Here is a 24,241-nt window from a genome sequence, read left to right as displayed (position 1 = left end):
TTTGTCTTTATTATTTACACAGAAACATTCAGCCCTTTGACCCTGCTCCTCCATTCATTATGATCATGGCTGTTGCTCAAATTCAATGCCCTGATCCCGCCTTTCCCATATCCCTTGATCCCTTTATCCCCAGAGGCAAAGCCCAAATCTCTCAATGTTTTGCCCTCAACTACTTTCTGTGCTAGTGAATTCCATAGATTCAACACATTCTGCTTGAAGAAATTTCTCCTCACCTCAGTCCTCAAAGGTTTACCCCTGATCCTCAAACTATGACTCCTGTTCTCCCTGGTTAATTCTACTAGTTACATCCTCAAAGAATTCCAGTAGACTTGTCGAGCCTGATTTCCCTTTTTTGAATCCATGCTGACTTTGATTATACCAATGGTTTCCAAATGCAGTGCTGTGAAATTTTTGATAATAAACTTGAGCAATTCTCTACGGCCGATGTTAGGCTCACTGGTGTACAGTTCCTTGTTTTCTCTCCAGCTCCATTTTTGAACAGTGCGCTTACATTAGCTACTTCCCAATCTATAGGAACCAGTCCAGAGTCCAAAGAATTTGGACAATGTCCACCAATGGATGTATTTCTAGGGTCACTTCCTTAAATGCTCTGGGAAGAAGATTATCAGGCCCTGGAGATTTATCCACCTTCAGTCCTATTCATTTCCCCAAAACCATTTCTGTACTAATGCTGATTTCCTTCAGTTCCTCACTAAAACTTGTGTTTCTTAGAACTTTCGGTACATTGTTTGTCTTCTTTTGTGAAGACAGAAACAAAGTGCAAATTTAGTTCCTCAGCTATTTCTTTGTTCTCTGTTATAAGTTCCCCTGTTTATGACTGTAAGGAGCCTACATTCTTTTCTTCTTTACGTACCAATGGAAACTTTTACAGTCAGTTTTATGTTCCTTGCTTACTTTCATACACTATTTTCCCCTACTTAATCAATCCTTTGGTCCATCTTTACTGTATTTTAAACTGCTCTCAATCCTCAGGACTATTGCTTTTTCTTGCCAATTTGTATGCTGCTTCTTCGAACCTAATGCTATCTCTATTTTCCCTTGTAAGCCATTGTTTGGCCACAGTTCGCTTTCCACACTCGCACCAATTAGGAATAAACAACTTTTGGTGTTCACTTATTTGTTCCTTGAATGCCTGCCATTGCCTGTCCAGTGGTCTTCCTTTCAGTGATGTTTCCCAGTCCATCATTGCCAACTCATACCATCATTGTTACCTTCATTGAGATTTAGGACCTTGGTCTCAAAATCAACTACCTCACTGTCCACCTTGATTAATAATTCTCTCATATTTTGGTCACTCTTTCCCAGTGGTTCTCTTACAATTACATTACCAGCTAAAGTGAGAAAGGGAGCAGCCAGGTAATTACAGTTTTGATATATCACCATAATTGCGGGGAGGTTACTGGAATGAATCATCAGGGACCCATAACTAAGGACTTGGATACGCATGAGCAGATCAAAGTGAGTCAGACTGCAATAGTCAAGCTTGATCATGTCTGAGTAGTTGAAATTTTTTGAAATTTTACTAAATGGGTAAAGAAGTGTCGATACATGTTGCTCATTTAGACTTCCAAAAGACTTCTGTTAAAGTTCTGCTCAATAAACTATTTGAGCACCAGATGTCGGGAAAGTATATTGGGGTGTAAAGCAAGAATTATAGTAGAGCTTAAATTGTGAGGACTGGTTGCATTTACCTATCTTGTATTGTTTTAGAAGATTGAGAAATAATCAAGATATTTAAAATTATAAAAGGATTTAATGGGATGCAAATAAACTATTTTTTCTGCTGGGGGAATCCGGAACAAGGCATAATAGCATTAGAACTGGCCCAGTTAAAAGTGAAGTTGGGATCTATTCTTTTCACAAATATTAGTGGATACCTGAAACTCTTGACTGTCAGAAGACCATGAACATCAGATCAATTTTCAAGGTGTAAGTGGCTAGAGTTTTGTTAGGTAACGGTATCAAGGGATAGGAGTAAAGGCATCTAAATGGAGTTGAGGTACAGATCATCAGTGATGTAATTGAATGACAGTACGGAATGACCTACTTCTGTTCCTATGCCCATGCTGATTTCATGTAATTAGTAAACCTTGAAGAAAAGTGGGGCATATCACTAGCAGACTTTCCAGGACTGATGCATTATCAAAATGGGTACGCGAGAAAATCGTTCTGTAAAATCAAAGACCTACGTACAGGCCATACTTGGCATCATAAAGTTTTGAGGGTATGTACACAGCTCCCACTGCCAGCATTTGGACCTCTGAGATTTTTTGAAGACTATTTTTATTAGAAGTTTTCCATTCTACAGTTGCCACAAAATTCAACAAATTCCCCAAATCTACAAAATCAACAGTACAGTGTGACTATTATTTTACAAAAACATACAGAAAAGGCAAGCAAATATTCATACAAATGATTCCAGTTATCAATCATTGCAATTGTTATAGTCCACATCTCATACAGATAAAGAAAGTCTGCAAAGAAGAATGGGGGTAAAAGGATACAATGATGAACACATGGCCTAATGGCGCACACACACTTCTCCACAGGATAACTGAGGCAATGTAGAGATCCCTTGTGGGATAATATACAACCAACCTGGATCTAACTCAACTTCCCAGGACTTCTAAGCAATGAAAGGATAACCCAGAAAAGGGAGGACTCAGGATACTACCTTCAGCACAGTATGTGGCATGTCAGCATATGCTTATGTATAGGAACCAGTAAGCTATGGATTCATACATCTCGTCTAGGCTTGCAATATTACAAACCTACCCCCTCTATAGCCATATCAGAAGCGCTGATTAGGCTCCCCATCACTGGAAAACTTAAACAATTTTCCACCAAGGAATTCCAACTACTAAGGAGAAGAAGAATCATCAAGAAACCCAGGGTATCTCAGAGAGAGAGAGAGACACCCTCCTCCTAACAAAACAAAGAAAATTCTCTAGGATTAATTATAACAAATCAGTGCCTGTATCAATATCCCATGCACCCAGATGAAGAAAGGAACTCCCAGAGAGAGATATGCATCATGATTATCCAGTAGATATCAGATGTAGTTTTTCTACACACACTTTTGCAGCAAGGATACCCACAGCACACTGGCACAGTGGTTAGCACTGCTGCCTCCGAGCACCAGGGACCCGGGTTCAATTCCAGCCTCGGGTTACTGTCCATGTGGGGTCTGCACATTCTCCCTGTGTCCGCGCGTGTTTCCTCCGGGTGCTTCGGTTTCCCCCCTCAGTCCAGAGATGTGTGGGTTAGGTTCATTGGCCACACTGATACTCCTAGTATCAGGGGGATAAGCAGGTTAACTATGGGGGGTTACAGGAATAGGGCCAGGGTGGTATTGTGGTTGGTGCAGACTCAATGGCTGAATGGCCTCCTTCTGCACTATAGGGATTCTGTGGTTCTCTACATCAATCAAAGTGCCTCAAGCATGGAACTGACTTTAAGATGTTCTTCTGCAGCACTAATTTATTTTTAGTACCTAGCGAGTTCTGTGGAAAAAGTTTGCCATCCATACGCAAAGCCCCTTCTGGCACATCCTTAATTTCTTCTTCAGACCCATAGTTTGGAATAAAGCAGGAAGTATTGGAAATATTCAGCAGCAGGTCAGACAGCATCTGTGAAGAGTTGAACCACTTTCAATGACTTGAAGCACTTATTCTGTTTCTCTCCACAGATGCTATCTAACCTCAATATTTCCAGCATTTTTTTCCCATCGTTTTTATTTCAGATTTTCAACATTTGCAGTAGTTTGCTTTTGCTATAGTTTGGAGCTTAGTTTACTTTGTTCGTTTTATTTTTACTGCCTTTCTGTACCTAAGGTTTTAGTGCTGCCTCATCCAGCAACAGAACGAATTGCATGTCCCAGAATAAAGCTAATACAGTGGTGATGAAAGCTAATTTGACTGTTCAGCACGAAAGCGTTTTGCAATATTGTTTGTGGTAGAAGTTACTTTTTTCAAAGAGTGAGAAATATGATACCTCAAGCTATGCAATCTCGTGCTCTGGAAAATGAGATTGACAGGAACTAATCTGCCTCTTAATTTCAAAAAAAAGTATAATCTGTTACCACAGTAAACTTCCTAAACTAGTTCCCTTGCCGCTTCTGCAATAGCGACACCAGAAATCTCCTTTACAGATGCTCAGGATATGCAAGACTTGTTGATTGATTAATTGTAATACAATATTTGAAATCAGTTAAGTATTCAACTGAATAACAAATTTGTCGGTTATGCACAACCTCAAGTAATTTGGCTGAATTTCAGGCATCTGAAGTTGCTTTGTATCTCCTTTGCAAAGCTTCGCTGTTCATGGTAAAAGCCTGGTACAATGCAGTGTGGTGCTGAAACACCAGCAAAAAAAAATTCAGCACCATTAGACGTGGTCAGTCTTTCATCTATTTCCTCTATTTAGAGAATTGTTTGTTGTTTGAATTGTCAGTCTCCTTTGTTGTACATGTTTATACATCTTTTTCTTTGCAGGTCAGCAATTTGAAGAAAATTTTAAAAGGAATTCTGGATTACTACCATGAGGTGAGATGTTTTTGCTTAAATCCATTTGGAAGTAATCACTATATATACAGTTTAGAGTTTAGTCTTATCTGTAGAAAATGGCTACCCCTGACATAAAAATTGACAGATTATCAAACATTTCTCAGGTTCTCTGGTGTTTGCAATGATGACTGAAACCAAAGGGAATCTCAGTTCTTGTACTATATGTATGGTTGTCTGACTAGAGTTGCTCAGCTGCTGTTTTCTAATTTCTGTCCAATTGACATGGGGGCTTTTTTTTTGAAACAGGATCAGAATGCAGGGTACCATTGTGTAATGTTCTCCCAATTAATATTGCTTTTATATTTTGTTTGTATTCATTCTTCACTCTTCCATAGCAACACTTCCTATTGTTCAGTTGACAGTTGCCAGATCATTAAGCTTTATAAATATTTGGAAGTAAATGGATTCTAGAGGACCCCTTGCAGGTTGTTGAATATGGAAAAAAACTGCCAAATAACACTGCATTGTTTCAGATTCTATACATTTCAGACACACTACCAAAGGTATTGTTATGCAGGTATGATATGATGATGCATATTTGAATGGCACGGTGGTTAGCACTGCTGTCTCAGTGCCAGGGGCACGAGTTCAATCCTAGCCTCGAGTAACTGTCTGTGTGGAGTTTGCATATTCTCCCCATGTCTGTGTGGGTTTCCTCCAGACGCTCTGGTTTCCTCCCAGAGTCCAAAGATGTGTATATTAGGTGGAATGGCCATGCTAAATTGATCTTTTGTGTTAGGCGGATTAGCAGGATCAATATGAGAGGTTACGAGGGTAGGGCATGGGTGAAATTATTGTTGGTACAGACTCGATGGGCTGAATAGCCTCCATCTGCACAGTAGGGATTCTAATAGTGGCATCCAGTGTTTTTGCTTATTGTTATCATTCTTGAGATTTTGGTGCCACTGTACAAATTATTTATTTCCCATACCTAGTTGCCCGTGGAAGATTATGATGGCCCTTTCTCTTGAACTGCTACAGTCAAGTGAAGGCCTTGTTATTCTATAGTTCTTCCTCCCTTTCTCCTTACAGCATAATTTCCTCTGATGCTATATGCCTTAGTATTTGTATTCCACTTTCCATGAAACACCTGAATGAATTCATTCTGAACAAGCATATACCTCTGACATTGGTCTGTAATAAAGCGGTTTATGCTTCTTTTCAAAGTTTCTGGAAAACTGAATGCAAAAAAGAACAGAACCTCATTTTAAAATAAACTGGTTAAAAAGCCAATAGAAAATAATAGTGAAATCAGTCTTGTTAACTCAAACTAATCTCATTTACAGTCTTTGAGACTTGTATGTTTAACTTCAGTCCTTAACCAAAGTACACAGAATGAATTTAAACTAAACATAACATTTGTTTACCATCTTATCTTTTTGTATGAATGTTGAATTCACATTTTCTGCTTTTGCACTTAAAAAAACATAAGCCCAATGTTTTTATATTTTAATGGCGAAATTCCTTAGGTCTCTGCTCTCGCATGATGCAACTGCATTGAAATCTTCATTTTACGTCCGTTATGAGGCTCTGCAGACAACCTGAAAACAATCCTGCAATAGGTTTGGCACATGATGTTGAGAATGTAGAGAATTTAAACAAAAATATTTGCCATATTGTATCTGAAACACATGATTTAAAGATTAGAATTATAATACTCACACAGCTAAAAACTTCAAATTTGAGGAGGTTAGTTATGTTCTTTCTATGGATAAATTAATGAAATACCTCCACAAATTGATCCTGAATATTACGATTGCAATCATCTATGGATTCCTTTGCACCAAAAGCATTTCACCTGTGTCACAAACTTCAGAAAGACTTAGAAGGAATAAAGTAACTTGGACAGCGCAACTTATGTTCCAGAAGATATTTTTTTCTCGAATTGGCTCTTCCAAGACAAACAATTACACACACACAACTAAAGTTTATTAACGTGGATTACATTCCAAGCAAAATCTTTGTTGGTGCATCACAATGCTAGTAGGACTTCTGATTTAATACATGTGAATTATATTGTTGAATTTTATTTCAATCTGCTTATAGGTCCTGGGACAACAGATTACTGACTTCCCTCTGCCAGATGTTAATTTAATAGGAGAACACTCGGATGCAGCAGAACTTGGACGAATGCTTCAGCTTATTCTCGGTTGTGCTGTCAACTGTGAACAGAAACAAGGTAAAACTAGACAAGATGCTCAATAGTATCCTATTTGTGGGACCTCTCCTACGCATAAGTAGTTTTTTTTAAACAGTGGCTGCACATCAGAAGATAATCCTTGATTGTAAAGTATTTTGAGATGTCCTGAAGACATGTTGATGCACTATATAAATGCAAGACCTTTCTTTGGGCTACTTTGGATATATGATTTTAATGTTGATGAAAACATTGAGGGCTAATAATAGAAACAAAAACAAAATTTTAATACTTGTATGTGTATATAGAATATAGATGGGAAACCAACAAGATAACTTGGTATGAAGCCAAATGCAATGGAAAATGATCAAAGATTTAATAAATATGAAAAGAATAGGTAAATAACATAAAACATACGAAGTAGAAGCGGGAGGATGCCATTTGGCTCTTTGAGCCTTCTTGCCATTTAATAAGTTCGTGGCTGGCCTATCTCCACTCTGCCAATCTGCATGATTCCCTTATTCCTTCATTTTCTTAGTTGACCTTGTCTTGAATATGCTCAACAATGGAGCACTGGTGATTCTGTGGTGGAGAATTTTGAAGATTTACAACCCATTGAATGAAAAAAAATCTCTTCATGGTTTACCCCTTATTCTGAGATTGTGACCCCACGTTTTAGATTCTCCAACTTGGAAAATATTTTCTCAGCATCTGCTCTGTTAAGTACTAAAGAATTTTATCTGCTTCAGTTATATCACCTCTCGTTCTTTTCAACTTCAGGGAATATAAACATATTCCACTCAATCTTTCCTCATACAGTAATGTATTCATCCCAAGAACCTGTATGGTAAACCTTTGTTGCATTTCTTTGAGGGTCAGTATGTCCCCCTTAGGTCCGAAGAGAAAAACTGCATACAGTCACCAGGTTTAGCCTTATCTGTGCCTTGCATAATTATTGAAAGACCTCTTTACTCTTATCCCCCAAACTTTTGTTCCCAAGGGTAACATGCAATTTGTCTTCTTAATCACTTAGAGTAACTGAAAATTAACTTTTTGTGATTCGTGTGCAAGACCACCCAGGTCGTTCTGATGGAAATATTTCCCAGTTGCTAATCATTCACATCAAGCATTCTGCTTTTTCATTTTTTTCTACCAACATGCACAATTTTACATTTGCCATGGTCTTGCCACCTTGCCCAACCTGACTATATCCCTTTCCATGCTCTTTGCATCCTTCTAATCATTTACTTTCCCATCTAACTTTGTATCACCAGCAAATTTGTAAAAGTTATATTCAGTGCCCTCATATACGTCATTAATATTGTAAAGTATTGGAAATAGCTGAGGCCCAGGTACTGATCCTTCAGGTGCCCACTAACAGCTTATCAATTAGAAAATGTCCTGCTGATTCCTTCTCTTTATTTAATGACTTTTCTGACATTCTCAGCGCAACTTTGGAATTTCAGCCCAGAGCGTAGTTTTTTTTTAATTTGGAGACATCAGTGAGTTTCTATTGAGTTTCTTAATGCCTTTGATTTTTCCATTGTACAGTAAAAGAAAATTCTACATGATAACACTTTTACAGAAGTATGTCAATGTTTTGCAGGAGTTGCTCTATATAGAAATGGGTGAAAACTCATGGTCAAGATTGTGCTGTTGGAACTTCTTGTCACTAAACTGTGACCTAAAAAATTATTTTCGATAGTGACATTTCTTTTTATCAGTTGGTTGTTTGTTTCTTTGGTACTACCCCATCAGCTTCTGCCTGAGTTTTAATTGCAAATACAATCATTTCTATACACAGTACACAGTACATCGTACTCCAAATCTTTGGGCTCATATATATTGGAAAAGACTTCCAAATTTATATATAAGTAAATCGTACATTACATATGTACTTTTTAGATAAATAGCAAAAATTCATGTTAATTTATTTTGCAGAACAAATTCAAACTATTATGATGATGGAAGAGTCTGTTCAGCATGTTGTCATGGCTGCCATTCAGGAGGTAGGTTGTATATGCATGCTGCCCTCCACTTCTGTGTTATCATTGTGTACCTCAGATTGCCATGCTCCTTAGTTTTTCTACCCATACAGATACTATCTTTTAATTATTAACCACCAGAGGGTATTTCTACGACATGAATTTAAATGCTGGCAGCTTCATTTTCAGTTATGGCAAATTATCTTGTGTTTCCATTGTCTAGAAATCAAATCATGAAATCCTGAAAAATGTTTTTTGCAGGGCAGGTGAATCTAAATACCATTCAAGATGAAATGTTTAGCTATAGACTGACATTTTGCTGTCCGAGCAAAGAAGTGGAAGATGCACTTTCTGATTGAGCTTTCCTAGCCCCCATCTTCATTGTAAATTATACTCACTCCTTAGACATTATCTCACTTTTTTCAAAACTGTCATCATCAGCAACCCACTCAAAAAATCCACCCGAGGAATGAGTTCGTGTTTACAATGGGAAGTAACTATATAATTATTTGCAAAAGGGAAATCCCAATCTAAACAAGTCAATGGAAAACTAATCTGAACAGAGCAATACTTGATAATGGTTAACCTGTATGAAAACGTTTTGCCTTTGGTTCATTAACAAACCATATATTTTTAAAAATGCATTTTTAAAAAATCTAGAGTTTTACTCTCCGTAACTAAAACATCTTATGTACAAATTAGAACAAAAATAATCAAAACTAAATTGTTGTCAGTGTTGTTCAGTGCTTTTCTGAAATGGAAGTTGAAGCTCCACAAGACTCAACAACATTCACCAAACTGACACTTCGGAGGGGACACTGAAGTGTTTGATGTTATCTTTCGGATCAAATGTTAAACACACAATCTCTCTACCCACTTGGTGATTAAAAAACACTTGAGGCAAAGTAGGAAGACGAGCAGGAGAGTTCTCTATTGTTCTGGGAAACTGATCTCTCGACCAGTATCGCTTTTTGAAAAAAAGGACGTTTATCTTGTAATTTATACCACTGCTGTTCTGGAAACTTTGCTTGTGCAAATTTGCTGTCAGGATTCCCTACAACAGCAATAACACTTCAAAAGTACTTAAAGTACTTCAAAAGCAATAATGTGATTATGCATGTTCAAATACAAAGCAAGAGTCATGAATATGTGTAATTAGTACATGGTTAATTTTATTCTCTCTGAGCCCATTTATTTTTTAAAAAACAATATCGATAATTTTACTTGATTATGCTTTTAAAAAAATTCTAGTTCAAAATGATTTCCAGTACTGTTGGGACAGGGGAGTTGTGGAACGTTGAAGCTTTTGATCTCTAACAATAATTTCTCTAGCTTTGAGGCTTTTGAATTTTGTATTTGTAATTTTTTTTGTATTATCTCCATTGTCCAACTTGTTTACTTCTGCCATTTTATTCTAAAGGAATATTGTTGGGAACAATTTTGGGCTTTTTATATTTGCACTTTATTGATCAACTTTTTTGCGCAGATTAATTCGCTGTTTGTTTTTGCAGCTTATGAGTAAAGAAACTCCAGCATCTGTTGGGAATGATGCTTATCTGGATCTTGATCGCCAGGTAGGAGCATAATAAACTGAGTAGCTACTAAACTTCTTTGAGCTTAGGCATTCAACTTCATTTACAAGCATTTGTTCTGTATCCTTGATATCAAGTTTGGTCTTAAACTTCGTTTGACTGAGCACCCAAAATCTTTTGCAGAGTATATTTCAAGTGATTTCTGTTTACATTCCTAAATGACATTGCAGATGATAGCTATTCTATATCTACCTTATTGAAATCTTCAGTCATTTGAAATACCTTTTCAGATCATCCCCTCAATGTTCTAAACTCAAAGGGTTGATGAACCAAATTTATACAAACCACTTTTTCATGGAACTTTTTGAAACAGGTAAGCTAGTCAATTTGCCTTTTTTCTGGCAATTTGGTGCCTAAAGCTAATGGAGTCTAATCAAAGAAGTGCACAAACAGCATTTCCTCAATTTTGATTATTTGAAATAACAGCTGACATTCTCTTAGCATTTTGAATTTTTTTTAAATTTATGTGCTAGCTTTGTGATTTTTCTACATGGACAGTTAAATCCTGTTGCTTCTCATCCCAAACACAGGAAAATTCTGAAATATCTTTCATAACAGAAGCAAAAGCCTTTTCAGGAAAAACTAAGCCATGCGTCACTGCAAAGAACTTAGAATGGACTGGTTAAACGTGTAAGGAGTTGGATAGGGTGCATACTGTTGAATGTAGGCACATTGAAAAAAAGAAAGACTTGCATTTTTATTGTGCTTTTACGGATGCCTCAAAGCACTTTGCAGCCACCGAAGTATTTTTTGAAGTGTAATGCTGTTGTAATGCAACACAGCTACCAATATGCATTCAGTAAGCTCACATGAAAAGCAATGTGATAATGACTAGATCATGTTTTTTGTGACATTGATCAAAAAATAAATATTGGCCAGGATGCTGGGAATAACTCCCTTGCTCCTTTTCAAAATAGCGCCATGAGATCTTTTATGTCCACCCCAGCAGGCAGATTGGACTTCAAGTCAAAGACAGCACCTCCAAGGGTGCAGTGCTCTCTCAACACTGCATTGATGTGTGAAGCTTGATTTTTGTGTTCAATACCTGGAGTGGGACTTGCGCAAAAGCAGGCCAGGAAAGGAGGAAAGCCCAGGCTGAAGGGCAGTTCGCTTCTGACCCCCACTGAGATCAGCTCAGAGTGTGTGCTGTCAGGGGGCTTGCAAGGACAGTGTTAGTTAAACCCAATTTCTTAGCTTGGCTCCAGTCGCCACCTTTTCTCAGCTGACCAGGGCTTGGGGCTCTGGAGCTCTGCTTCTTCAGCAAAATGGCAAAAAAGATTTTATTAGCTAATGCTGCTTCTTTGGCACTTTTTAATAGTCATTTTTGTTAATTACTTTTCAAATTAACAATTTATTGCTTTGACTTTGAATTTTTTTTAATGTTTGTGTGTAATGTCCCATGCCTTAGCTTTCCAAAACATCGGCCTTTTGAGTGAAAAGAAAATTGTAAAGCGGATTCTTTTGCAAAAAAAAGGGTGGACGCTCTGGTATAGAACAGAAGCTAAGCTGTAGTTGGGGTACTGTACAATTCTGGTCACTACTTATAGGAATGATGTCATCATACTAGAGGCAATAAGAGCAGATTACAAAATGTTGATTGGTTGTGGTCATTTCCTTTGGAACAGAAGATGCTGAAGGAGATTTAATTGATGCATGGAAGAACCTCAATAAGAAGAACCTATTTCCATTAACAGAGATGTCAATAACCTGAAAGCATTGACTTAAAGTAATTGGTAGAAGGATTAGAGGAGATTTGAGGATTTTTTTCATTCAGAGGGTGTAGTGAGGATCTGAAACCAGCTGCTTAAAAGGTGATAGGGGCAGAAAAAATCGTAGTGTGTAAATGAAAAATCACTTGGATATACACTTGGGGTGCCTTTACATGTAAGGTTATGATACAAGAGCTGGGGGCTGAAATTAAGTTGTATACCTCCGTTTCAGTCTATATGGACACAGTGGGCTACATGACCTTTAAATGTTGTTGGATAGATTTAAAATATTTTTCAGGCTTATGGAAACTCTTGTGTATTTCATCTATGTACACGTGCTATGAATCTCTGCATCATGGTACTTAAACAATTTTTTTTTCATTTGTATTCTTCCTTAGTTGAAGAAAACCAGTGAAGAGCTAAATGAAGCTTTGGCCGCCAAGGAGGAAATTTCACAAAGATGCCATGAACTAGATATGCAGGTATATTTCCACCATTCAATTGGACTTCTAATTTGACTTTGTTCCTCAGTTAGTTTCTGAAATGGTTTGGTTTTCTGAGATCTGTTTCAACATTGTATTTAAGTACACCCTTTGTTCGCAAGACTGCGGCAATTCAAGAAGGTAACCAACCACAACTTTCTCAAGGCAACTAGTAATGGGCATTGCTAGTGTCACCCAGTAAGTGAAGATGAATTTAAAAATAGAAACCATGTTCGGTGTAGTGACCTAGAGTAATGTTCATAATTTCACATACTGTCTGGATTTAACATATACAGGTAACAATGATGCTCTAAACATGCTTGATAGTACAGCCCATGAACAGACCACTGAAATATTGCATATTGTATTGGTTTCTTGTGCTTTCAAGGTTTACTGAAAGAAGATAAAGGAATTGGTTTAGTTTAAGTGGGATTTCTTTGCTGAGATAGCAAGAGCAAGATTATTGAGAACTTTTCTGGTTGATAGAGTCCAGGATTGCAAGGAAATGTAAGAGCAGCATGGCAGGATTAGGATCTGGGCAATTGCTAAGCATGGTATATCCTTTGTAAGAGTCTGGGATCTGCAGAGTATACAGATGAAGTATCTATCTATTACGTGTTAGAAAGTTGCTTAAACTAAGTTCCAAGATCAGCAGACCATGTTCTGCAAGATATATGGGACATTTAAGCTGTAGAAATGATATAATGTTGGTTCACCAGGGTGATCTTGGAGGTGAAAAACTAGTTACTGTTTTATTCTCCACCTATCCCCTGAGTGAGGAAAAAATTTTGAAGAAATTTCTTGAAGTTTGTGGAGCGAAGATTACTTTGTGTAAAGAAATGGCCGACCAGCAACTTTATCTTTGAAAAAACCAGTGGGTGAAGGCTTAGAGTAGGAACATGGCTACAGCTAGACTAAAGAAGGACAGAAGAAAACATATTTTGCTCATTATGTTACTCAATGCACAAAAATGAAAGTTAATTTTGAGAAAAAAAGGTTGTCATAGGAAATATGCCCTAAGTTTTAAGATCCTTAACTTGGTGGAGGAAAACTAGCAACGCATACATCTTTAAATGTGGAAAATATACACTGAAAAGGCCATAAGTGCAATTAAGATTCTGAATTTTATATGTGGTGCCTTAAATATTGAAGAAAAAAGGATGTTGAATTTGTACAGGACATTGGTGAGGTCACATTTGGTGCGCTGCGCACAGTTCTATGTATTTTGTTATAGTAATGATGTCAGCCTTGCAAGTACAGCAATGATCGACTAGAATTAAGGATTAAAGTTATGGGAGAAGGCTGCAAAATGGGCAACTTTTTCATTGGGAAGTTAGATCTGGATCCAATAAAGTTGTTTGAAAATTATTAAGAATTTTGAGAGTTGAGGCTTGTTTTTACAGATTAGTAAATCAGTTTTGTATGTCGGAATTATTACTGGAAAAACAGAGGGAAAATTATAAAAACTTCTTTACATTAGCTTATTATGGAGTTGTTTTGCTGCATGTAGGTAGTAAAGTGCAGATTGCAAATAGTTTCAAAGGGAATTGAATATATTTGGAGAAGAAAAATGTAAAAGGACACGGAGAGCCCAGAAAATTGGGAATGAGAGCAGACAGCTCTACTTGAATAGCTTGTACTGGCACAAGCTTAATGGGGCAAATTAATTTCTGCAATGCTTCAGTTTTCATGATTATTTGATAAAATTAAGAGACTATGGTTATATATACTGTTGACATGGTTGTTGTTATACTTGAATTGCATCTAATTTGGACTTATGAAGCTGCGTTCAGAAGAACATTAAATGCATTGCAGCAGAGGTTTGATCTAGAATGAGGTGCACAAGCAGCATTGATTGAGGGAAGATCGGTGGCGAAGCAGGGTAACAACAGAAATATGGAGTGCACAGGGACGAGTCAATCTTTTTCACAAATTTCACATCCATTTTCACAAATGAATGAAATTCCTGTATTCAGATGTTGTTGCCTGATGTGTTAGAAATATCAGATGATGTCATGTTTTGTCAAATTGTGAGAGTCGAGTTGTGCGTGCTAAATACAGATTGAGCATGGTCAGACTGATTGCATATAAGATTCTGGCAGTCAGCATAAAGAGGAGACATTTGTACTATTGGTTGGGCTAGACCCAAACTAGGGTCTTAAAAGAGAAAGAAAAATGTATGATTCTATCATGCCACCAAGCCCTTTGACTCTTAACTTGAAAGGGAGACAGAAAGAAAAAAGTCTTTGGTTTATGAGTGCTGATCTTCAATATCTTCCATGAGGTCACAGTTTTTAGTGATAGTTAGCAAACGCCTCTTTTTATGAGGGACCCTCAAATAGAAGATCAGTGATGAATGGTACCCACAGGTTCTGTTTTGTTCCTCTTGCCCTTGCTGTATTTTTTGTCACTCTTTTCTCTAACTCTCCATGCCACGGACATATGATGAAATTTGATTGGACATATTCAAGGACTGTTATGTATCACAAGTTGCCGTTCTTTGTCTCCAGCCTACTGCCAGGAAGTTAGTTTTGTTAACATCTTTTAGATTGGATTTCATGAATGTTCATTTTATATATTTGCTGAACCAATCTGACCCGTAACATTTCACAATCTTATTTGCTTGCCAGTGAGATTTTATTTTCAGTGTTTTCATTTTACCTGAAGAATACCGTGGTGTTGGTCAATACTGACTTAATTAAAAATTAAATGAAAGATGCTAAAGATGTTAGGTAAGCTAAGGACAACGAGGTGGCAGCACTTCACGTGGTACATCCAGCTTCTCACTACTATATTTCATGATGTAATACACATTTTCAAAAAGGATAATTACAAACCAATTACTTTAACGTGGTAGGGAAAATCTTGAAAATGTTAAGTGTGTAGATGACAAGAAAATAATTAGAAATGTGTTATGTAAGTTTTAGGAAGGAAGCAGTGCATGGTGTGTTTGAGAAGGTGACATAAGGGGAAATGCTATTCATGTGATCTGTACAAAGTTTCAGAAATCTTTTGACAAAGTATTACAGAATTAGAGGGAGGGTAGAAAATTAGATTAAAAACTAGTTTGGAAATGAGTGGGTGTTGTGACGATCCCACTTGTGTTGGTTGCACACCAACGATTTAAATATTAGACCAGAGGGAATGGTGTCCAGGTTTGCGGACAATATTAAAAGGTGAGGCATAGTAAATAGTTTTGCAGACCAAAAGAAAATACACACAGGTTTGCCAAGATGGTAGAATGGGTGAAAAATCTCAGATGGAATTCAGTCAACAAACATGAGGTGTTATTTTTTAAGTAATACTGTGTGACAAGTCTATAACATTAAAAAATGAAATGTAATGGCTCAATAAAACCTTGAATACCATGTGCTGTTTTGTGCTCCATACTATTAGAAAGATATTGCAGCAAAATAGAAGGTACAGCCTTGATTCACTTGGGTGCTGCTTAATTTGAGAAAGTAAAGTAAAAAGAAAAATAGATAGGAAGGTTCTATTTCTAGTGATAGAAGGGTGTAGAATGCAGTAACATCGTTACACAAATAAATAACACAAAAAACAAAGCACCAAAACCTTTTATTACATGGACAGCCATGGGGTTGTGGAATGTGCTAGAGTTAGTGATTTGAAGTGCAGATCACATGAACATTTTAAGAAGAGATTAAATAATAAGGGATCGGGGAATAGGGCAAGCATATAAATTAAACTTCATTCTCTTTTGGTTAATCAACAGAAAACACATACCTAACAGCTCTTTTCTGTTCTGTAACTTCGAGATAATTCTACATGATGGTTTGAAAATCTTGAAGTAAACATTCAATTATTTTTTGCTGAGAACTTGGGTCTGACTGTGGTAGTCTTTGGGTATCCCAATAATTATTTGACAAATGCATTTCCAAGTCCAGTAATTCAGTTTTCATTGTATAATGCAGTTTTCTGTTTCAGAAAAATACTAGTATTACGGTGGTCAGTGAAGTAATGTTTCATATCTCAACCTTTCTATCAAAAATAATCTATCTTTGCCTTCCTCGTTGTATCAATTACTTAATCAAATGCCATTTTATAAGTGTGAATCTTTAATATAGAGAATAGTAAATACGTGTGTAAATTTAATGCAGTGGTTTAATCTGCAAATTCAGATGACATTTATAAACGAAGCTTCCTTCTTGTATTTCTCCTTTCAACAGTGCAACTGCAGATACAGTGATGCTTTCTTGTTGAAGCGTGTAATAACAAAGGGAGCTTTCACATAACTCTAATTTTCCTTGATTTCAGCAAGGTTTGGATGCTTTGTCCCTAAATCCTCTGTCATGTATAGTTTTACTTATTAGCTCATTTTTCCTCTTTTCTGTGTCCTGTTTGAGATTAAATTTTAACATCCTTCAACTTTGCCTTGCTTTGAAGGCATACCTTTCTCGGGATGTGATTGCTAGACTGAGATTAGAGTGCAGTGAACTAGAAGAAAGGGTAAATCTATTATTTATCTTTTTTCATTTGTAGCATGCAGCTGGAGCAATGTATTAATACTATCCTTACTGGATTGCTAACTAATACTGCTTTGGTTGTTTGTGTGTTTGCATTTTGTCTTTCCCAAAAATTACTGGACGTGACTTTTAACAATTGGCAGCATCTTAAAAAAAAAGCTGTGTAGAATTATAGGCCCCAATATTTATTACGAGAAAGTAGGAAGGATGCAAGGGAGTATAGCGGAAACCCAGTAAGGCCAGGGATGCAGAAGTTTGCTGACTATAATGGTAGGATCTCATTATAATTTCTTTTTGGCCATATCTCACCCAGGAGTCAACCACATCGACAGGTTGGCAAGCAGGAAAATTGATGGCACAAGGGCAAAGAGAGGAAACCGTCAGGCCAGTGCCTGGCGGTGGAGAAAAGGGGGGGAGGGGGTGGAGAGAAATAAAGATCAAGGCTTGGGAGATGAACACTGCAGGAGAGAATGAGGTAAAAATTGGGGCTTGGAAGGTCACCATTAGAAGAAGTTGGGGGAGAATGGAAGGAGGGAAGAAGAGGGCAGCCAAGTGGCAGAGGGCTTGAACGGCTGGGGAAAGCGTGACTATCCAAGTCGGGCTACTTACACGACATTAAGTTTACCATTGTGAAAATGCTGATGGGTGTGTGTGTAAATGTGGTGGTTGGGGATATGTTTCCAATTTTAACATTTTGTAAACTCCCCTTTTTGACCCTCTGCTGCCTGTTGGGAGAAGGTTAACATGGAGGCTATACAGTTTTTAAAGAAGGCGTTTGGGTCCACCACATTTCTGTTGTCTGAAAGGGCTCGAAACGGTCCCATTTGCAAATCTTTTTCCTATTTCATGAATTAAAATATGATTTAAATATTATGTAAGATCAAATCAGGGCAGGATTTACTTACTTAATGGTAGGACACTGGGGAGAGTTACAGAACAAAGATCTAGGGGTACAGGTTTGTAGCTCCTTGAAAGTGGAGTCACAGGTGGACAGAGTGGTGAAGAAGGCATTGGCATGCTTGATTTCATTGGTCAGAATATTGAATACAGTTGTATTCAATGTTCTGCAAGAAGGACATCTTGTTGAAGTTGTACAAGACATTAGTAAGGCCACACTTGGAATACCGAGTAAGTGGGGTATAATAATGGCAGGTGAAGTTTAGTGCAATTAAGAATAAAATGCTGTGCACAGGAAGGAAGAATGAAATTGAAATTAACAGAATGTTGTACTTTCTGGAGCGGTGAAATATGATAAAGACAAGAACAACAACTTGCATTTATGTAGCACCTTCAAAGACTAGTAAAATGTCCATAACATTTACAGGAACATTATCAGACACATGGAGATATTGGACAAATAACCAAAATTTTGGTCAGAAGGCAAGTTTTAAGGAATATCTTGTAGGAGGACACAGGGATAACTCTGAGGTTCAGAATGAATTTTCCAGTCTGGGGGCTAGGCAATGAAGTCACTGGTGGTGCTGTAAATCAGGGATGTATAAGGGGTCATATTGGAGGAACAGAAATATCTGAGGGTTTGAGGGCAAAATAAGTTAGAGATAGAAGGGGCAAGGCCAAGGAGGCATTTGAAGCCTAGGTTGTGAATTTTAAATCCAAAGCATTTCTAGACTCAAAGCCAATGTTGGTCAGTGAGCACAAGTTGCTGAGTGAGTGGGACTTAGTATGAATTAAGAAATTGGCAGCTGAGTTTTGGGTGAGCTTGAGTGTATGGCGAATGGAAGACTGGTCAGGTGAGCTTTAAAATACTTGAGCTTGGAGCCAACAAAATTATGGGTGAGTGATTCAGCAGCAGCTGGGCTAAAACAAGAGCAAAGATACTGATGTGGAAGTAGGCAGACCTTTTGATTGCAAAGCTGTTGGGTTAGCAACTCATGGTCCCAGAGAATAATCTGGTTCTGGAAGGAAGATCAAATCTATAGTGAGGGAATATGGTTCAATTTTCAGTTTGCTGACTGACTGTGATTTAGCACAACAAAATTAACATTAATCATAAACAACAGTGGAATATGGAGCAATGTTTGCTGTTACTGAGCAATGGCAGGAAATGTCCACAGGGCCCAATATGGGCCTTCCCCTCCAATCACACTCAATTCAACACTACTTTCTAAAAGACCAAGAATATTATATCGAAGTTTGCTGATGATAGATGGATGGATGGGACTTCAAGCTATGAGGCAGATGCAAAGAGATACAGACACTTTAAGTAAATTAGCATTAAAGTGGCAGGTGAAAGTGTGATGTTATTCACTTTGGTAATAAGATGAGAAAAGCAGAAATTGTTTGAAGTGTAAAACTTTTAAATGGTGATGTTCGGAGGGTGTAGTTGTACTTATTCAAGAATGCAGAAAATTGGCATGTAGGTACAATAAGTAATTAAGAAGGCTAATGAAATGTCTACCATCATTGCAAATGGACTGATGTACAAGGATTAGAAAGATTGTACAGGCTACAATCATATCTAAATAGTGCACAGTTTTAGTCTCCATATTTAAGGAAGAATACACATGCCTTGGAGGCAATTTATTGAAAATTAGATAGGTTCCTAGATGAGAGGGTTGTCCTATAATGAATGCTTGAATAAATTGAACCTTTACTCTGGAGTTTAGAAGAATGGGAGGTGATCTCAGTGAAGCATAAGGTCTTGACAGGATAGATGCTGGAAGGTTGTTTTCCCTGGCCTAGGAATCTGGAACATTGAACAATCTCAAAAATAAGGGGTCAATCATTTAGGACTGAGATGAGAAGAAATTGCTTCACTCTGACTGAAAATCTTTGGAATTCTCTGGTGTTGAGAGCACAACGGATGCCCCTTGGTAGTTAAGGTTGAGATAGATTTTTTTACCTTTAAATAAATGAGGGAATGTGGGGAACAGGTGGTAAAGTATATTTCAGGTAAAAAGATCAGTATTGATTGGAGGAGCAAGCTCGGAGTCATTTGGTTTATTCTTCCTATTTTTCATGTTTTCGCTCAATCACTTCTTAACTGAAACCCATCTAACCTTTTGTGACTAAACGTACATAACCATCACGTGGCGTCTTGATCATTCTTTAAATGAGCGGCTGTCCAGCCATTTTGTTTCTGAGGTTCCTGCTCGTGTTATAAGAATTCTCTGGACCCTTTTAGCACAGGTATTTTCTCTGGATAAAAATTAGTTATACAATGCAATATATGTTTTATTATTTTTGTTTTACTTAATGCAAAACAATTTTGCTAAGATGTGGAGATATCTTGGATGATAAAATGCATGTCACGGTCAATGTTGAGCATGGCTCCATACTTTATTATCTTTGATTTCATTAACATACTGTATAAAAAGTGAGGGCAATGCTTTCAGTGCTGCTGAAGGAGTGCTACATTCTTCAGACCATTTGTACTGGGACCCTCACTGTACCCCACTGAGTACTGACATTTCAAACAGAATGGTTGGGCCGCCATGCAGAAGCATGGATGGGGTGAGTGTGTAGGAGGAGGAACATCGGAAGAGAATGACGAATTAAACATCTCTCAGCCATGAAATAACATTATTAGATCTAGATAGTGAAAATGTGTTAAATACTGTCAGCAGTCTTGTTTTCATGTTGAACTTTGTATTTGAAATGCATTCTTACAAAGAGGTGAGAGATTAGGTGAGCCTCAAGGGTGACATGGTACTGATTGGCTTCATTTAGCAGTTGGTAAAAGCTGAATCTGTCCAAGAACTAGATTAATGATGTTGAAAGAAGCTGTGGGCCAATGGCAGTGGTCCCGTTGAAATCTCCATGTGGACCTAGAAGGCTGCAAGCCTTTGGTTGAGAGCCCCTGATCTAAATGTCAGTGATTCTGTTTCCAGTAGTTTTCAAAGCAAAATCAAATTTATCATTCTGCTAATGACTTCTGTGCCAGGGGAATAAGAAGGAATCAAGTTCTGCCTCAGCACTAACCATTAGCACTGATCTGCCTGCACCCAACCTTAGATCCAGGGGTGCTTAGATTTCAATATATATCAGATTTTGCTCTGATTTTCCTCCCTGCTGGTCAAGTATGTGCCAAACTCCATTTGTTTATTACCCTGAATGAAAAGTTGTTAAAGTCCAGTCTTGAATTATTTTTTCCTCACCAAAAGTCCCAGTCATTCATTATCTTTTGCTTTATGACAGTTATTTTTTCATTCTGCCATTGGTGAGCATACCTTTAGTTGCCCAGGCCCTAAGTTCTGGAATTTCCTGTCCAGAACTCTCTGCTTCTCCCTCATCACTCCTTTAAAATGCTCCTTAAAATTTACCTCTCTGATCAAGCTTTTGGTCACTATTCTAATGTATCTTTCATTGGCTCACTGTCAGTTTTGTCTGATTATACTCCTGAGATGTCCCATGGAATATTTTACTATTCCAAAGATACTATATAAGTACTGTTTGTTGTTAGTATTGTAGGATATGGAATAGTGAACAGAATGTGAACACTAAAATAGGAAATATGAAAAGAGACATGACAAGAGGGCAAGTGAGGAACTTAGAAAAACTGTAGACCTGGGAAATAGAGGGGGCTATTTACGAAGTTCAGGAAAGGAAATTTAGAAGAAAACATAAAGCTGTCAGTATCTGCAGGTTCAGTGCATCTGTTGTCTTGAGGCATCTGTTGTCTTGAGGCGCCTGTTGCCTTGTTGGCATTCATTGTACCCGCGAGGTAGTGGCTTCCATGCATGTAACAATGAAATTCCTTTGTCTCCAAGCTTTAAGCATGTGATCCCATTTAATCGCCCTGACACAACAAATTAACAACAAATAGGCAAGACATTGCTTGGTTCAGTATATAGCATTCTAGGTAATTGCTGCAGTAAATATTCTAGGCTCACTGCCATTAATTGAAAAATCCTATTAATATAAAATCAATGTCACAAAAAATGGTTACTTAAAAAACCTAATAGGAAGTGTGAACATATTTAAAATAGGATATCACAGGGAGGTGATTCTGTAGGAACTTTCAAAGAGGACGTGATAGACTGACAATATTTAAAAGTAGGTTAGGTTTCTTTTGGTATTTCTCCTGAATCAGAGTGTTTGCAATTTTTATGATCTGGGTGTCAATAACCATAGAAAATAATTTATTCTTTCCACAAGTAAACCTTCCCCTTTACCTTCAAACAGTTTTAAACCTTTCCCTTTACCTACAAACGGCTTCAAAATAAGATCAGGAAAAAGATAAAGCTAAAGACATTTAATCTGAACGTGCAAAGCATCTGCAGCAACATTGATGTTTTATTTGCAGAGATAGAAATTAATTGGTTTTATCTAATGGTCATAAGGAAGAAGTGACTACAGAGTGGCCAAAGTTGGGAACTAAAGATTCCAGTATACCTGATTTTCAGAAGCGATGAGCATAATGGAAAAGGGGACCAGGAAGGTGATCTTGATAATAAAGGCAGCAGTGTGAAAGGACATTGGCTTGGAAAATCAAGGAATAGATTCAATTTGGAAGGAGACACTAAACAGTGAGGAATGGAGACCACTGATTAGAGTAGTTGATAAGCTGTCTCATAGTATTTGTAGTGTTTGGCAAAATATAAATCAGGAAATTAGAGATGAATGATGGTAAACCATAGGGGACTTGAATTTTTATTTGGACTTGGAAGATCAAAGTTTGCAGTTAATAGTTTGGAGGATGTGTTCATGGATTATGTATAAGGTAATTTTCTAGATCAGTATGTTGAGAAAACAACTGAAGAACAGACTGTTTTGGACCTAGTATAGCACAATGAAAGATTATTTATTAATCTTACAGGAACCTCCAGAGAACAGTATTCATAATCTGATCGTTTTTTTTGAGTTTGAGATGGCTTTAATTCTGTCCAAATCTAGGTTCTTTCATCTAATACAGCAAACTACATAGGTATGAGGGCAGGTTAGCTGAGATAGATTGGGAAATTAGATTACAAGATATGATGGTAGATAATCGATGATGAACTTCTAACAAATTAATAATTTGCAACAGATATACATTTCCAAAAGAAAAGGGAAAACTGATGCATCTGCGACTAATAAGAGAAGTTAAGAAAAGTATAAGACTAAAGGAAGAGACTTACATAAGAACATAAGAACATAAGAAATAGGAGCAGGAGTAGGCCATCTAGCCCTTCGAGCCTGCCCCGCCATTCAATAAGATCATGGCTGATCTGTTGTGGCTCAGTTCCACTTTCCCGCCCTCTCCCCATAACCCTTAATCCCCTCTCTTATCAAAAACCCATCAACCTGCTTCTTAAAAATATTTAGCGAGGCAGCCTCCACCACTTCAACGGGCAGAGAATTCCAGAGATTCACCACCCTTTGAGTGAAGAAGTTCCTCCTCAACTCCGTTCTAAACCGCCTCCCCTTTATCTTGAGGCTGTGCCCCCTAGTCCTACTGTCTTTTTTGAGCGGGAAGAGTCTCTCCACCTCTATCCTATCCATCCCATTCATCATCTTATACGTCTCAATGAGATCTCCCCTCATTCTTCTAAACTCTAACGAGTACAAGCCTAGTTTATTCAGCCTCTCCTCATAGCTCAATCCCCTCAACTCCGGTATCAGCCTAGTAAACCTCCTCTGCACTCCCTCCAGGGCCAAAATATCCTTGCGCAGGTGCGGCGCCCAAAACTGCACACAGTACTCCAGCTGCGGCCTCACCAATGCCCTATACAGCTGCAGCAAGACCTCCCTACTTTTATATTCAATCCCCCTCGCTATGAAGGCCAGCATCCCATTCGCCTTCCTGACCACCTGCTGCACCTGCAAGCTGGGTTTTTGCGACTCATGCACAAGGACCCCGAGGTCCCTCTGCACCGTCGCCTGCTGCAGTTTTTCGCCACGTAAGTAATAGTCCTTCCTACCATTCTTCCTACCAAAGTGGACCACCTCACACTTGCCAACATTAAATTCCATTTGCCATTTCCTGGCCCATTCGCCCAGCCTATCTAGATCCTTCTGCAGACTCTCCACACCCTCCGCACAATTTGCCTTTCCCCCAATCTTGGTGTCATCAGCAAATTTCGACGCCCTGCACTCGGTTCCCTCCTCCAGATCATCTATATAAATGGTAAATAGCTGAGGCCCCAGCACCGACCCCTGGGGCACCCCACTAGTCACCAACCGCCAATCCGAATAGCACCCATTGACCCCCACTCTCTGCCTCCTATTTGACAACCAATCCTCTATCCACGCTAACACCCTACCCCCAACTCCATGTCCCCTGACCTTCTGCAATAACCTCTTGTGAGGTACCTTGTCAAACGC

At 38.0% G+C, this 24,241-nt stretch overlaps 1 protein-coding gene across 5 annotated transcripts in view; it reads left to right on the top strand.

Moving 5' to 3' along the window:
* Nucleotides 1-24,241, top strand: part of hook3 (hook microtubule-tethering protein 3) — an 80,301-nt gene that overhangs the window by 16,109 nt on the left and 39,951 nt on the right. For 3 of the 5 annotated variants that reach the window (XR_013887765.1, XM_080194989.1, XM_080194974.1), the window contains exons 4-9: nt 4,515-4,565; nt 6,633-6,765; nt 8,665-8,732; nt 10,220-10,282; nt 12,408-12,491; nt 16,896-16,958. Coding sequence is in view for 4 of the 5 variants with exons in the window: in XM_080194989.1 (XP_080051115.1) it covers nt 4,515-4,565; nt 6,633-6,765; nt 8,665-8,732; nt 10,220-10,282; nt 12,408-12,491; nt 16,896-16,958 (462 nt within the window). In the remaining variant the exon portion in view is untranslated. The remainder of the gene's footprint in view (nt 1-4,514; nt 4,566-6,632; nt 6,766-8,664; nt 8,733-10,219; nt 10,283-12,407; nt 12,492-16,895; nt 16,959-24,241) is intronic. The other 2 variants (XM_080194983.1, XM_080194996.1) reach the window with 1 other exon arrangement.

The sequence above is a fragment of the Carcharhinus amblyrhynchos genome, chromosome 1 (genome assembly GCF_965287045.1).
Source record: "Carcharhinus amblyrhynchos chromosome 1, sCarAmb.v2.hapA, whole genome shotgun sequence".
Taxonomy (NCBI): Eukaryota; Metazoa; Chordata; class Chondrichthyes; order Carcharhiniformes; family Carcharhinidae; genus Carcharhinus; species Carcharhinus amblyrhynchos.
This window is presented reverse-complemented; position numbering and strand designations above follow the sequence as displayed.